This window comes from Solenopsis invicta, chromosome 6 (genome assembly GCF_016802725.1).
Source record: "Solenopsis invicta isolate M01_SB chromosome 6, UNIL_Sinv_3.0, whole genome shotgun sequence".
Classification (NCBI taxonomy): Eukaryota; Metazoa; Arthropoda; class Insecta; order Hymenoptera; family Formicidae; genus Solenopsis; species Solenopsis invicta.
In genome coordinates, this window is record NC_052669.1 from 21,460,582 (window position 1) to 21,475,634 (window position 15,053).

The following is a 15,053-nucleotide window of genomic DNA, read 5'->3' on the forward strand; positions in this document are numbered from 1 at the left end:
TTATGTTCCGGAACAAGTAAATAATATGAACATGAATACACAATTATAATAAAATTTATTCTAATATTTTACTTTGTGCGTTTTATCGATTAAAATAAACTTTATTTGAAGAATAATATCAGTTTAATCTTGTAATATTAGTTTATAATTTTAGTATAATTTTTATCATTTTTTAGATAAAATTTTTAAATTTTATTTTTGTTTATGGTTTTGTTTGGCAGCACAATATTTTAACAATTCAACTTTTTTTTATTTTCCTAGACAGACAAAACTTTTTGTTATACTTTACCACAAAACTTGTTACATATTTTGTCATGTGTAATAACTTGGCAATCTGTAAAATATAATGAGTAATAATAGGAACTTTTGAAATATGCAAAAGACATTTCATTAAATGCTTCATAAAAATTATCATGTAGTATTGTAAAATGTTCTAAAGCCGTTTAAAGCAAAATTTTTATAATTTGAGACAAAATTTTCTTATACAATAATACATAATAATAATAATAAAAATTTATTCTTATATAAGTATATATTTAATGATACTATGAGTATCATAGATATTTATTTAACATTATATAATATACAAAACTATTGTAGCCTTGACATTTTGATACTAGGATTTTTGTCTTGAAATGATCTCAGAAGTCTGCCATTAATGAATGTCACGCGAAGTCTGGGATACCCTATATATCATCTTTTGAAAAACACGATACAAATCGGGGATCTCTGAATCATCCTCTTGCTTCACGTGCTACGCCACTTTTCCTTCTATTGATAAATGTATACATTATCCATTTTTAGTATAAAATTATCATAAACAAGTCAGATTGAAAATATTATTCTGCATTGTAAAATTTATATAAAATATTTCATATATTTATCTTCACGTGGCATTTATTTAATTTAAAACAATAAAGAATCAAAAACTATTCAACATATTTAAAAATCATTGTTTAACATACAATAATGCATATATAGTACAGTAAAAATAATAATAAAACAGATTTTATATTTTATTGTATTGACATATAAAATATGTGTAGTAAATATATTAAATTCTGAGAAAATCATGAAATTCTTCGGCATACAATGTTATCTCATGACTACCGTGATTTCCAGGATAACTTTATGAGAAAATTCTTTCCGTATGGAATATATTAAAATTTTTAAACAAAATGTACATATTCACATTGGTTGATTTCTGATTTTATTGTAACGATTTGTATTGCTACGAATAAAATATTTATACAATTGTGATATATATTTATCTGATCTGTTGCTAGATATCGTATTAAAATATTTTTCAGCTTCGCCATTTGATACGTTTGGTCGATAAAGCGTAGTCGCTGCTGACGACGAACCGCTTGTCACGACGAAGCAGTTTCTTTGTCATTAATTGGTAAGTTTTTTCTGAATTCATCGAACCTGCTGATCGTATTATTCATCGAACAAAAGGCAATGAATCTCATTGAAATAGTCTTCCACTACGTTTTAAAGTTTTGAACCGTTCTTGCATGATGGAGATGACGGCGATGAAAAATCACTTGCAAGCCTTTCGTGCCTTCAATTGCACAGTGCATGCAACTTGATGCAATTTTTTTAGTGATAACATTTTTTTCGGATAATCAAGGGTGCAATTGCTATGGACAAATATTTGTTGCTACTACTTTACTTTTATGAACTCGGGAATTTTTTAAGTTTAGTTTAATTCAAAATATTATTAATAATTATTATTTGTAATTAATATTTTTGACTTAAAATAACAAGATAAAAAAATGTCTTGATAATATTTTTTCAGATAAATTATCGTGATCTTTAAAATCCTATAAAATCAAAAAAATCGGTTATGTCTATAATTATCAAATGAATTATTCTGATCTTTGTATGTAGATTAAAGAAACTCATATGCATGCTACGTCAATCACAAGTCAGAAATTAGAGAAGTTAAATTGAGAATCCGTAGACACGGAAACAAACGTGTCGATCATTATCTCAGCACGATCTAATTTGATGTACTATTGTAGTTTTCGTTCGATATCAGTTCGAATTGAATTTATGCATTTATTGGCAAAGTCGGTCTATTTAATTTATGAATAATTAAATTACATTGTATTAAATTTACATATAATAAAAATAGACAAAATAGGTAAGATTTTTTTATCATAAGTGTTTTTAATATTTTCATACGAAGTAAAAAATATGTAAAAGTAATGAATAATGTAGTAAAATATTCGATGGAAAAAAATTATTGAAGGCACCATTGAGATTAAATTATGTTTTCTCAAAATTGCCTTTTCGTATGTTATGAATTGTCCTTTTGCGTTGACAGAAGCGATTTTCTACGTTGTTAAGAATGATTACTCAAAGATAAAGCATGCATTATTCAAAACAATGGTTCTCTTGGACTACCATCTCATATTTTAGGCGGTGGATTATAGTTCGCCCAAGTAGATTTCACGTTTAAAATCTATTTAGAAAGAAATAAAACAAACTGCAACAATATAATCATTTTGTTCTTTTATTGGCAAAAAATCATGGAAATATATATACTTTTCTCACATAAAAAAATTGTTCTCACATACGATAATAATATTATTGTCATTTCTTTGTCCATCTGAAAATATTAGATTGGGTTTTCCTATATATAAAACAATCCTAGATAATTCATTCAACAATGGTTGTCTAATATATGTAGAATAAACATGTATAATTGTCATAACTTGGAAAGTACTTAAGAAAAAAATAACTTTATTATAGTGTTTGAACAGCTCTTGAGATCAGCTATTAGATTCTGAAATAAACAATAAGGCACTCCATTTAAAAAAATTTATTTGTCCTCCATCTAGCCTTGACAAAATCTCTTGAGGTCAAACTGGTATAACCAAGAGATAAACCATTTCATGCCCTATAACTTTTATCTTTTTTGTAAAACTTATATATTTTGCGAAATGTTACGGAGTGCTACAGAGTGCTACAAATTCTACGGAGTTAAATGTTATAACTTGGAAAGTAATTAGAAAAAAATAATTTTATTACAGTGATTTGAACAACTTTTGAGACCAGCTATTAGATTCTGTAATAAAAAATAAGGCACTTTATTTAAAACAATTTATTTGCCCTCCTAGCCTTAGCGACATCCCTCGAGGTCAAACTGGTATCATTAGTAGATAGACAATTTTATGCCCTATAACTTTTATCTGAAACACTTTTTTGTAAAACTTATATTTTTCGAGATGTAAATTTGTGTAAAGTTTTCGCTCGGGCGCTAGAACTGATAAATCTCATAACTCAGAATGTACTTCCTTACTCGTACTTTCCGAATTATGAAATTTAACAGTTATAGAGAAACACCCGTACTGTTTAATATTACGGAAATTATTAAAATCATTTTTAAATTTTCGAATAAAAACTCTTATTTTTTATTTCATTTTCTTGTAGTCGGTCTCAAGAACTTTTCAAAACATTATAAGAAATCAAAATATTATAAAAGCAAAAGTCGTTTCAGTATGGCACAATCTCATTTTTAAACCTTAGACATTGTGTCATCATTGTATAAAAATCTGGCGGGTAATACAGCAATATTAGCGACTTCCTTTTTAAAGTTTTTACCTTCTACCTGGTACTGCGTGTTCAAATCACACATATCTTAAATAATGTAGGATTTGTTCAAGCATAGTTTATAACGTTGCACACGTCGTGTAATGGAAAAAGTTTTTACATTTCATCTCACTAATGATTGCAAAACATGAACTTTTAATATCTCAATGTAACGATGTTTACTGTTTCAATAAACAGTGATGAAAAATACGATATTAAACATAATGCTTAAATTATACTAGTATTTAATACGTGACATGCAAGACGTAGGTACGTTCTGTGTCATAGATCTTTATTTTCCTTTGTATATAAATCGCATTCTCTTTCTTCGTACATGTAGCTCAAGTTCTATGCTCGTAAATATACGATTTAAATTCACTAGAATATTATTCGTGGCACACGAAAACGCTGGCAAAGACGAATCTACGTTACAAGGAAATTACGCAAATGTGAATCGTAAATAATAATGACTAAAGAGAGAAGCAATCTGTTGACGAGCTATGATTGGCGGGTTGCAATTTTCGGCTATAAAAAACCGGTCATCGCATTCCCGTCCCGTGAATTATTTCTTATCGATCAATCGACTTGAATGCCTATATCGGTCCGTAATACACGCAGCATCTATTCTCGTACAATTTTTTCCTATTTCTATTAAGCATGCAGATTTGCATTTTTATTGTAACCGTAATTTCTCCATTTAACGTATACATTTGTTGCTTTTGATTTGCTTCTTTGATTTTTCTTTTAGTTGCTTCTCAATCCAATAAGCAAGAAGTTATTAAAGTAACATTTATAAAATGTTAACTTTACGCGTTTTTGAACGTTTCAAAATACTGTATAAGCAAAAAATTATTTAATACATAATTTTTTAAAACACTGAAATTTTATTTCCAAGACATGATCAAAATTTGCTCCTATTGATATTGCATACAATATTAAATGCTACGTATTTGAAAATGTTACATATTATTGAATATTGTTGTAATAACATGAAGATAATGATTTTATGCTTACTGGAAATATATACACTTTCTTATTTTTAACTCAATATATATTATCTTAATTTTCAGATATTGTATTTTCTTTGTAGAATTTATCATTATTATTATTTTTATTATTACTTTTTTATGACTACTTGATCCTTTCATTAATTATATTACAAGCTTCTACATAGCAATATTATTGCTAATGACTTAGTTTCTTTTTAAGTTACTGTTTTCTACCACGTCTTTGTGTATGGCGTCTCATAGCTCTTGCACTTTAATAAAGTTATTATTTTTATTATAAATGCAACATTTCTAAAAAGCAAGAAAGAACTCTGGCATATAATCGCCTATGGAAATAGTTACGCAATTCATACAATATCAATATTGTAATTATTATTCAGTATTTTTTGCATAAAATTTTGTTAATTTAAATGGAATATAATACACGAAAAATTATAGATGTCAATATTAATTAATAAAAAAGTAGATGCTGTAATTCTTAATTCGGCTGAAAGAGAAAGCTAAAATTGAAACACATTTAATTTAGAATCAACTTCAACAGTTTCAATTATATACCAAAATTAAAGTATCAATCAATTCAGGACTTTCAGTCACTGAACGAGGATGTCTGAACAGCGAAGCGTCACGCCAACTGGAGGGGCAAAGTCGGGCGTCGGCGTCGGCGCCGACGCCGAGCGTCGGACTGGCATGAGCGTTCGTACCGGCGCGACGCTCATGAAAAGCGTCTCCATATTTCTGACGAGCGGTCGCAAGGCGTCGGCGAACACAAAGCGGCAGATCTCCGCCGCTTCCGGTAAGGACGAGTCGTTGAGAAGGAGACGTCGCCGAAAGATGCCGGAGAGCGGAGGTGCCAGGAACTCCGCATATATCATCAAAGTGATCGAGTCCCTCAAAAAGAAGACGAAGTTTTCCAGGCAAGTTCGCAGGAACGCGTCAGCAGTCGCGATTCACGAATTAATTTTCCAGTTTTTATTTTTATTATTTTTTTTTGTTTTTGTTTTTAACAAGAAAGAAAAAATGAACTTAGTTAAGTGGTCTTGATTAAATTAACTTAATTAAATATATTAAATGAACTTAAACTGTATAGATGAGAGATTAATAGAATTGCACAGTTTACAAAAATGAGTTTGTTCCACGAGAAGCAAAAGTTATGCTTTGTGAATTATATTAATTTAGTAATTTATATAAACGTAGTACATATAACTACTTCGATCACCATTTAATCTGGTATTTGATTTTCTTTTACCAGAGTGGAATTGGACAGCCTTTGCAAACTTTATAAAAAGTTAACTACCAATTCTAGCCAACAACAAGTTGGGCGATCGATGTCCATCGGCAAAAGGCCACAACCGAGGTCGGCTGTCGAGGTAATTATACCACACGCAATCGAAAGTTGGGCTATCGCTGTATTCAGATGAAACAAGAAAATAAACAAATTATTAATTGATTACATTTAAGAACTTTTCTTCGTATTTGCTTTGCTCAGGGAATTGACAGAAGTATTTTTCGAGAACTTCTTCACAGCACATTTCATGTGATCACGGAGGATACGTTAGTGGAACGCTTGTTCTGCTGTTGGGATCGAGAAATCGAGGGTGTTATCAGACTCGAGCCGTGGATCACAAGACTCGATGTATTCTTACGTGGTAGCCTACGTGACAAGATCGTTTTCTGCTTTCACGTGTATGATTTGAACAACGACGGATATATCACGAAGGATGAAATCTTTCAGTTGCTCAAGTAAAAAACAATCAAAATCGTATTACAGTATTTGACATTCTGTTTGTATTGCTTTTAAAATGTTTTCGTAATTTTACAGAAATTGCTTGATAAAGCAGCCCGGCGAGGAAGATCCGGACGAAGGAGTGAAAGATTTGTCGGAGATGGCCCTGAAGAAGCTGGATGTCGATCATGATGGAAAAATATCGTTTCGAGATTACGAGATGGCTGTTAAAGAGGAACCGCTGTTGTTAGAAGCGTTTGGACAGTGTTTGCCTACTGAAGAAAGCTGTGCAAGCTTCTTGGCGACTCTTCAACCCTGAAAATATGCAAAAACTTTAATTACACAGTAAATATATTGTATAACCATTATGAAAAAATGTTTATAATCTTTTTAAAAGAATATTCTTTGATTTAAAAAAAAAAACAATTTTTTTTACAATATTTTTAATATTTGAAGCAATATACTTTTTAGTAAATACTTGTTCGTATTTTGTTGATATTTGACAACTTGATAAAGTTGTAGATAAAAAAGTGTCACTATATTCCTGATAAGTAGTCGAAAGGCGTCGATGAAGTGGAAGATCTCCACTACTTCCGGTAAGAATAAATCCGGTAAAAACGAGTTAAAAAACAAACATCACAGAAGGATGCTTGAGGACAGAGGCGCCAGAAATTCCGCGCCACATCGTCAAAGAGATTGAATCCTTTGAAAAAAAGGATGAGGTTCTCTAAGTGAGTTTACATAGACGCGTGTCTCTTAAATTAAGTATTCAATATTTTATCACTCTCGACAAAGAATGATAAACAAATGATGAAATAAACTTAAATCATTAGACGAAAAATTAATGGAATTAGATAATTTACACGAATGAATTTCTCCTATGTAATTTATTAGTTATTCTGCGTCAATGCTTGCGTCCAACAACGTCGCCGGTAAGACAACATTTATAAAATTATGTAACAAAATCTTGCATAAAAATTAATTATCAGCAATTATATAATTACGTTTACAAAAACAGATGTAGAAGTATTGACTTTTTATAAAATATTGATAAATGTTTGTTCAATTAATTTCGAAATAGTATTTCGATAAAACTATGACGATATAACGAATTGTCTTAGTGATATATTTACAAAATTAAATTTAGAAAGAAATTGTTTTATAATTAAGAAAAATATTTTTAGCTGTTTTATGTATAAAACGTTTAGAAATATAGAAATCAAAAATTATAATATCGTGATACAACACTCATAAAAGAATTATTACATTGAAATAAAGTTTACAGAATTTTTATTCACACGTTGTTGTGAAATCATCATTGGCTTTATTTTTAAAATTAATTTAAATAAGGCGAATATCAAGTGTTATTTAAATTTTTGTTGGTTCTGAAACATAGTTGTTAAACAATGACAATGATATCTCTAATGGTTTTATGGCTTTAAATACATAATGATTTTAAAGAATGAAAAATTAAAAATATATAATTTTGTAACAAAATATTGTGTATTTTTTTAAACAAAACCAACATTTTATTTTTTAGATGGTCATATCATCATCCTGTTTTTTCTTCCACCTATTATATAGTGCCATCACATTTTTATAAATTACGTTTTAAGTAATAAATATTTCATAACATTAAGTCTAGAATCATTAAACACTTTGTGTAAATAATCGTTCATGTTTCAGTATAAAATATTGATTATTAAAAGTTATTAAATATAATGTAAATAGGTGCCATATTACTACCTTCTTCTCTAACATTTATCGTCAGTGCAATTGCGATACGTAGAAATAGGTCAATTCGATTGAACACTTGTACGTGTAATTGAGCAGAAAATACATCAGTTGTCATAACGTGACGTGTTGAAGTAATTATTAAATCCTTTTCTTATATCTCAAAGTCTTGTTTAGTCTCGCAGTTAATGATGGATGAAAAACAGACGGTTGACCGATTGCAATATGTTAAAATATTAAACACTATTGAGATTACTATCATTTTAATTAAAATTGATATTAATAACGTTTTCTTTCTACTTTATTGCACATAAAATTAGCAGTACGCAATAAACATTCTAACATGTTAATTTCTAATTAAACAAATAAATTTTGCGTTGATTTAACATGTTTTATTCTTATTACTTATTGTTAGTTTATTATTTAATTTATCATTCAGTCATTTAGTTTAGCATTCAATTTATTATTTAATTAATTGTTTTTATTTAATTATTACATTTATTTAATACATTACTTATTGTCCTCATGTACATCGAATAGCAACGCTAATATTATAGAAAATAAACAATGTTATAATAATAAAAATCTTCCTAAAAGTATTTTTAATAATAATTATCATTGAGAAAACCCATTTGATTAAATAAAACAAAATTTGATTGAATTAATTATATCTTTTCTCTGAACATGTTCCAAGTAAATTTTTTAGTCAAAGCACAAAAAAATTTAATATAAAATTTATTTAATAATAACAAAAATTTTATTTAGTGAATAAAATTCTTTATTATATAAAACTAAATTCTTAATAGATATTTGATTTAAATTTTATGCATTAAACTAAAATTGTAGCATTAGAAGTATAATTTATTAATTCTTTTATTAAATTCCTTACAATACGAAATAAAATCTTTATAATACAAATTAAAATCCTTACACTACAAAATGTAAAACAACATTTTCTTTATACAAACCTGAGTCTAACTCGCGTCTGATCATATTTTTATTAATTTAAAGTGATTCAAACAATTTCAAATAATTTGTAAATATACAATTTTCAAGTTTTTGAAACAAATGTTTACGTTAAAAAAAAAATGTAGTTTAATTTAATTACTGAAAATTAATCACAAACAATTTGAGCATAAAAATTATTTAACATAAAAAAATTATATCTTTTATAATAATCGCATATAAATAATAATTCTATTGTTTTCTAAATTAACAGTATAAAACTTTAAAAAAATACAAAAACTTTGAATTCTTCAAAAAGTATAATTATTTGAGAGCATTAAAATAAGAGATTTCTAATAAGAGAGACACAGCATGCGGATAAAAGAAAGAGATGGCCGTAAAAAATCAAATAGTAAACAATAGATCCCGAACACTAAATACGATATAGAACGTAGATGGAAATAAGATACGTTGACAACAATCGTTAAAATTGGACAACGTTGAAATGCTCAATGTTAATTTTACGGCCATATTTAAAGCGACTGCATTTAGGTTGTTAGGGCAATTGGTAAAATGTGGTCGGGCAATACCGCTTTGATCGTTATTAACGCCTTCATCATTTTGGTAAAATAAATTTTATTAAATCTAAACTTTTTTCTCCGCATTTTATTTAAGATTAATTTAAATATAATCGAGAAAGCATCCGTTACTTAAATAATACAGAACAGAAAATTATATTGCTAACAATAAGTTATAGTGTTTCATTGTGTTAAATTTTTGGATCAATTTTTTTATTTTAATTGAATGTAAAATATAAAAAATATTAAAATAATTTAAAATTAAAAAAAAAGATAAAAATAATATAATTGCAAAGGGGAAGAGACAATAATGCAATTTTTTTGAAAATTTGAGAGGTATAACATACATTTTCCTCCTTTGTCCTTTCCATTTTTAAGCACGTACTTGCTTGATTTAATTCAATAATAAATTACATTTAAAAGCAATAATATAGTGACAATATGTAATAATAATTTTGCACGTTCACACATTAGACTATAAATATCGCGCGATTAATTTTCTTCTTTCTATTTAGGTACATTCTTTGCCGTCAAATATTGATCAGAGTACATTGCGTAATAATCTAGATCCAGTTGACCAAAATGAGAGGATTTTAAAGCTTTTCCTACAATTAGCGGCGCACACGGCGAATCGTTTAACGCATTTGAGGAAGGAAACAAAAAGGTATGATTGTAATAGACGCAACGACAATCCAGTTTCAACAACAGAAGTCCTCGTAACGCAATCGTCACCTCAAGCGAATCTAGAATGGCTCGACGAGAGCCGACAAATTCTTACTCGTTCGTTTCTTGGTGATTTGGAAATAAATTCGAATCAAACGGTCCTCCATTCGCAATTACAACATCAGTCACCCGAGTTTGACCTGAGCGATCGTCAAAATATTAATGATCGAAATGTTGCACGCGATTCAAAGATGAGCAATTTAATTACAAAATCTGTAAAAGGCATTCAAGAAACTTCGTCCGATGTTACCGGACATAATCGCGAAGCACTTAATTCTTTGGAAAAATCAATTCGCAATTTGGATACAGCGCGTAACTCGCAAAATGCAAGTGAATTTGGACTAGATTCTCCGAAATCAACGAGAAATATCACTGACCTACAGAATCAAATCGATTTAGCAAAGGACATCACGAATACGATGGACGATTTAACTGGAACTGTAAATAAGTTTTTCCCGCACTCGCAAGATCTGCAGGGTTCAACGTTTGGAATAAGTCAACGATTATTCGGCGCGGATCTAGCGCAAAATGTTCCGAAAGTTATTAACGATGTATACGCGAATCGGCATATTCCGCAAAACACACGCGAGTCGTCTGATAGGAGCGACGATGTAAGCCAAACATTTTTTGACGTAATTAACAATTCTGGGAACGTTCTGACTCCAAGCACTGCAAATAATTTGTCCGCAATGAATCAGACTTTATCGAGCACGAAGAATATTGTGGAGTCGATGACCAAAGTGTTGCCGGAGGTCGCAAAGAACGCGAGTAACTTACTCAATCAAATTATTCCGAAATCTCACGATATTATTAACTCGTCATTGAAAATCGCAGAAGAAAGTCAGAAATATCTTGTGCATTCCGGTTATATTCAACAAGAGCTAAGTAAAAACACTAAACCAACGGAAAATCAATCTGACAATCAATTTCATAGTCAGCAAGATTTAACCAGCAATTCGGGAGACAATAATGCTGCATCTGAAAGGGATAATCAAGAAACGAAAGCTAATAGCAGTTTACCAATAAATCAGAATAATTTAGAGGGCGAAGACAATAATCAACTTCCAGCAACATCATCGAATGATTCTTCTATTCTATCGGTCAGGTTTTTTTCGGATTTTAATGGAGAGGAGACCAACAATACGACTGAAAGCGATCTTTTTTCCGTTCAACCAAATAAAGATCTTAATAATTTTACCGAAGAGAATCTGTCACAAACAATAAGTTACAATGAGACTGATCAACGTCTAGATCAAACTGATAGACAAATAAAAGTTGGCGAATTTAAGAAGTTAAACGAAACGGGTTACGGCGATGACCAATTAAATCCAATTTTGGAGGAATCGTCCCAGAGAAGCACAGAAAGTGGATCGACAGATGTTGCAGTTGCGACGTCAGCGTCTCCTGATCAAACAGAATCCAGTACATTCGCATTAGTTTCGATTACGGAACGTCCAGCCAATGGTTCGAGTGACGCACAAGATTTTAGAAATGCGAGCGACGTTACGAAAGTTAATGCGGAAGAAACAGGAAGGCCTCAAGATAAATCGTCTACTAATGACGAGATAAATCGGCCAACTAAAAGTGAAATTACTCACTGCGACGATAAAGTATTAGAATCGAACGGTTCTCTTATCGGTGAGTTGACAAGCGAGGATTCGAGTGTTCAGTTATCTGAAGCAAAATTGCAGAAGATCAGCGATCGACTGATCAACGCGCTTCGATCTTATTTAGAAAAGAAAACGGATAATCGACGTTACGCGACTGATCAATGGGACAACAATTTGCGATCGAATATATCATCTGATTCTAAGCAAATTAACGAGCAAGATTCAAATCTCGTAAGTGTTAAGTTTAGAATTATGTAAACAGAAACGTATAAGAATATTCTATTTATTGTTATCGCTTTAAATACCTTTGTTTTTGAAAGTAAAGTACGAGTACAATGTCTAAAGACAATTATTTTCAGATCGAAATGGCATATATTACATAATTTGCAAGAAACAATTACATATAATTATCAAAACACTAATAATTTATAATTTATATTTTATATTACAAAATACCAGAGCAAGATATAAAAATTCACACAAACTATTGATTTTTTGATAAATCCTTTTTTAAACATTTAGAGAACAAGAATGAGAACTATGTGTGTAAAAAAATCGTATTTAAAAAAAATAACTTTATTAAAATTTTTTAAAAAGTAACTGTTTTTCCCGTACCAATTGATTCATCTCATTATTCAGTGATTAAAGTATTCAGATACAATTATCAAAACATTAATCATTTATAAAATATTTTATGTTAAAATATGCCTGCATATAATATAAAAATTCTTAAACTATTAACTTTTTGCTAACTCTGCTTTAATATTTTTTAATTGCTAAAAAAATTATATTATATAAGAATCATACAATATAATTTAAAAAATGATAATCTTGAAATTTCCAAAAATAGGATTAAAAAAAAAATATTTTACTAATTCTAATAAATGTCTTTTCAATTAAATAATTATTCTCAAACATTATAAATTACTATAAAAAGTATTAAAAATATTTTATGTGGTAATGACAAATAAACCACCATGTACAAATCAGTTGTGATAATTAAAGTAACTATTTTATAATAGTAACTATTTCGCAATTTTGCGCTGTAATTCATCATAATGAAAACAGTATTGTTATAGTTATTTTTATAATTGTTCTAACTGTTCTTCTTTTCCTCTATCTCTTTAAAAATTGAAATTTAATGTAACGTTATTTAATGTGATATGTTACATATTTAAAGACTGTACTTTGTAGATTTGAGAAATTAATTTTAACAATGTATCGAGTGTCGAAATTATTTTTAGTAAAATTGATTTTACTATCTTTACAACTTCTGCGTAAAATTGATTAACCATGAATAACGGACCAAAACGTATTTACCTTTTAATTAATTTTGCAATGTGATCGTACCGATGAAACTTTTATCACACATAACGATTCTTGAGAGCACGATCTTAAAACTTCATTCGTATTTCTTAAAACTTTATTCAATAAAAACCTTTACATATTATAAAAGACATTTTTACTTATAAATCAGAAACGATATATTTTGTATTATGTTAATAACTTGATTGTGATTGATAATAGTTAATTTGTTTAGAATAAAAAAAATAGTAACAAACTTTTTTTTAGAAAAATCAAGATCAAATTGAAGATGCAACTTTACATCTCCAAAAGGAAAATTACAATCGAAGAAAAGAAGCTATCAATAAAAGAAGATAATTATTACATCACGTTAGATATTGAAATCTTACAAGTGTTAGAGAATACACATTTTAATAAAAAGAATAAAAAGTATCTTTAATTATGCATAAAAATTCAGTAAAACCGAACTAACACTAATATAACAATGTTGTAATTTTACACTGAACAATACAAATGTAGTATAATACACGTAACAGTTACATTATTAAGTGTAAAATTATAATTGATGTAACGTTAATATTTATTGGTGTTTACTCTCTCTCTCTAGTAAAGAAATAGACAGAAATAAAGATTATCAATAGAAATTAAATGTATTAATTTTGATTTTTAATGCTGATTACACATATAGTCGTCGCCAGTAATAACGTGAAACGAGCGAGAAGATGACCGTTGTAATTTGAAGGAGCGTTTTGCGAAATCGTACTTGTGAACCCTTGCTGATATTGCGTCTCATTGATCGGCATCGCGTGCGCTCTTAAATTGGTTGCCTACGAGCGGATGGCTCGAACTTATCACACAAACGATTACAATACCGTGCGCGAATTAAACGGCATGGATAGCACAGCCTTTTAATTTCTACTCGATATCGGGCTATTGCATTACGCACAGAGTTCCACCGACACTCGATCGGATTATCGCATATAAAAAGTCGGTTTATAGTATATGCATTCGCCGTGTAAGACGCTCTGAGCTAACAATTACGTCTACTACAATTACGTTCGTAACAATTAAGTCTTTGACAATTTCATTATGATAGTTACGTGCTTGATAATAATGTGGGCCTCCCTAGTGGCTTGTGCTCAAGTAAGGATAGCAAACTAAACATTTAATGAAGTAATGTGACATTACTTAGTAAAAGAAGCTCTTGTAAAAATTTTTAATAAAGCTTTATATGAATAAATTATTTTTGAATGAAATAATTTTTTCATATTTATGGTTATTTATCTTAACAATCTTCTAAGAATTAAAAACTAACAATTTATATGTTGCAAAAATTTTAGAACGTAAAAAATTATTATATATTCTTAAACAATACAACGCTTATGCAAATTGTAATTGCAATAATAATGTAATTTGCATGTAAATCTTTCCAGACGCATTCTTCAGAGATGTCTTCATACAAAAAGGAGAGAAAGAAGAAGAAAATAAAAGAACTAATTTTTATCATAATTGTTTAAGAATATTATAATAATTTTTATAAATTAATTAATTTTTTAAGATGGATGTTAATGATACAATAACATGGCGTTATTATAGCCACTAAATTTACACAACTAGTATTAATCTTCAATAGTTTCATATAATTAATGTTATTCGATGAAAATCCATTATCATGGTGTAATTCAAATGATAAAAAAATTTACTTATTGTTATGTATCAAAAAAATAATTTTGTCATGAACAGATTTTGCCTATATTAAATAAATAACACCAGTTTATAAACAAAAATTATTTTAATTATTTTAATTCAGACAAGATGTGTCTTATAA

The 15,053-nt window shown here is 28.9% G+C and overlaps 2 protein-coding genes across 4 annotated transcripts in view; both read left to right on the top strand.

Annotated features, from left to right (window-relative positions):
* Positions 1-15,053, top strand: part of LOC105203826 (juvenile hormone-binding protein) — a 423,181-nt gene that overhangs the window by 11,201 nt on the left and 396,927 nt on the right. The gene's annotated exons all lie outside the window — the stretch shown is intronic.
* LOC105203858 (EF-hand calcium-binding domain-containing protein 1) lies at positions 1,328-8,189 on the top strand. Of its 3 annotated transcripts, none has more exons than XM_026135258.2 (6): positions 1,328-1,402; positions 5,189-5,521; positions 5,857-5,974; positions 6,094-6,347; positions 6,427-6,675; positions 6,847-8,189. In XM_026135258.2, exons 2-5 carry the CDS (start codon positions 5,211-5,213, stop codon positions 6,647-6,649), a joined length of 906 nt encoding a protein of 301 aa, XP_025991043.1. In that variant the 5' UTR covers positions 1,328-1,402; positions 5,189-5,210; the 3' UTR covers positions 6,650-6,675; positions 6,847-8,189. The 3 variants fall into 3 exon arrangements, with proteins under 3 accessions (XP_025991043.1, XP_039307172.1, XP_011171082.1); XM_039451238.1 differs by having other exon boundaries at positions 6,853-8,189; XM_011172780.3 differs by having other exon boundaries at positions 6,427-8,189.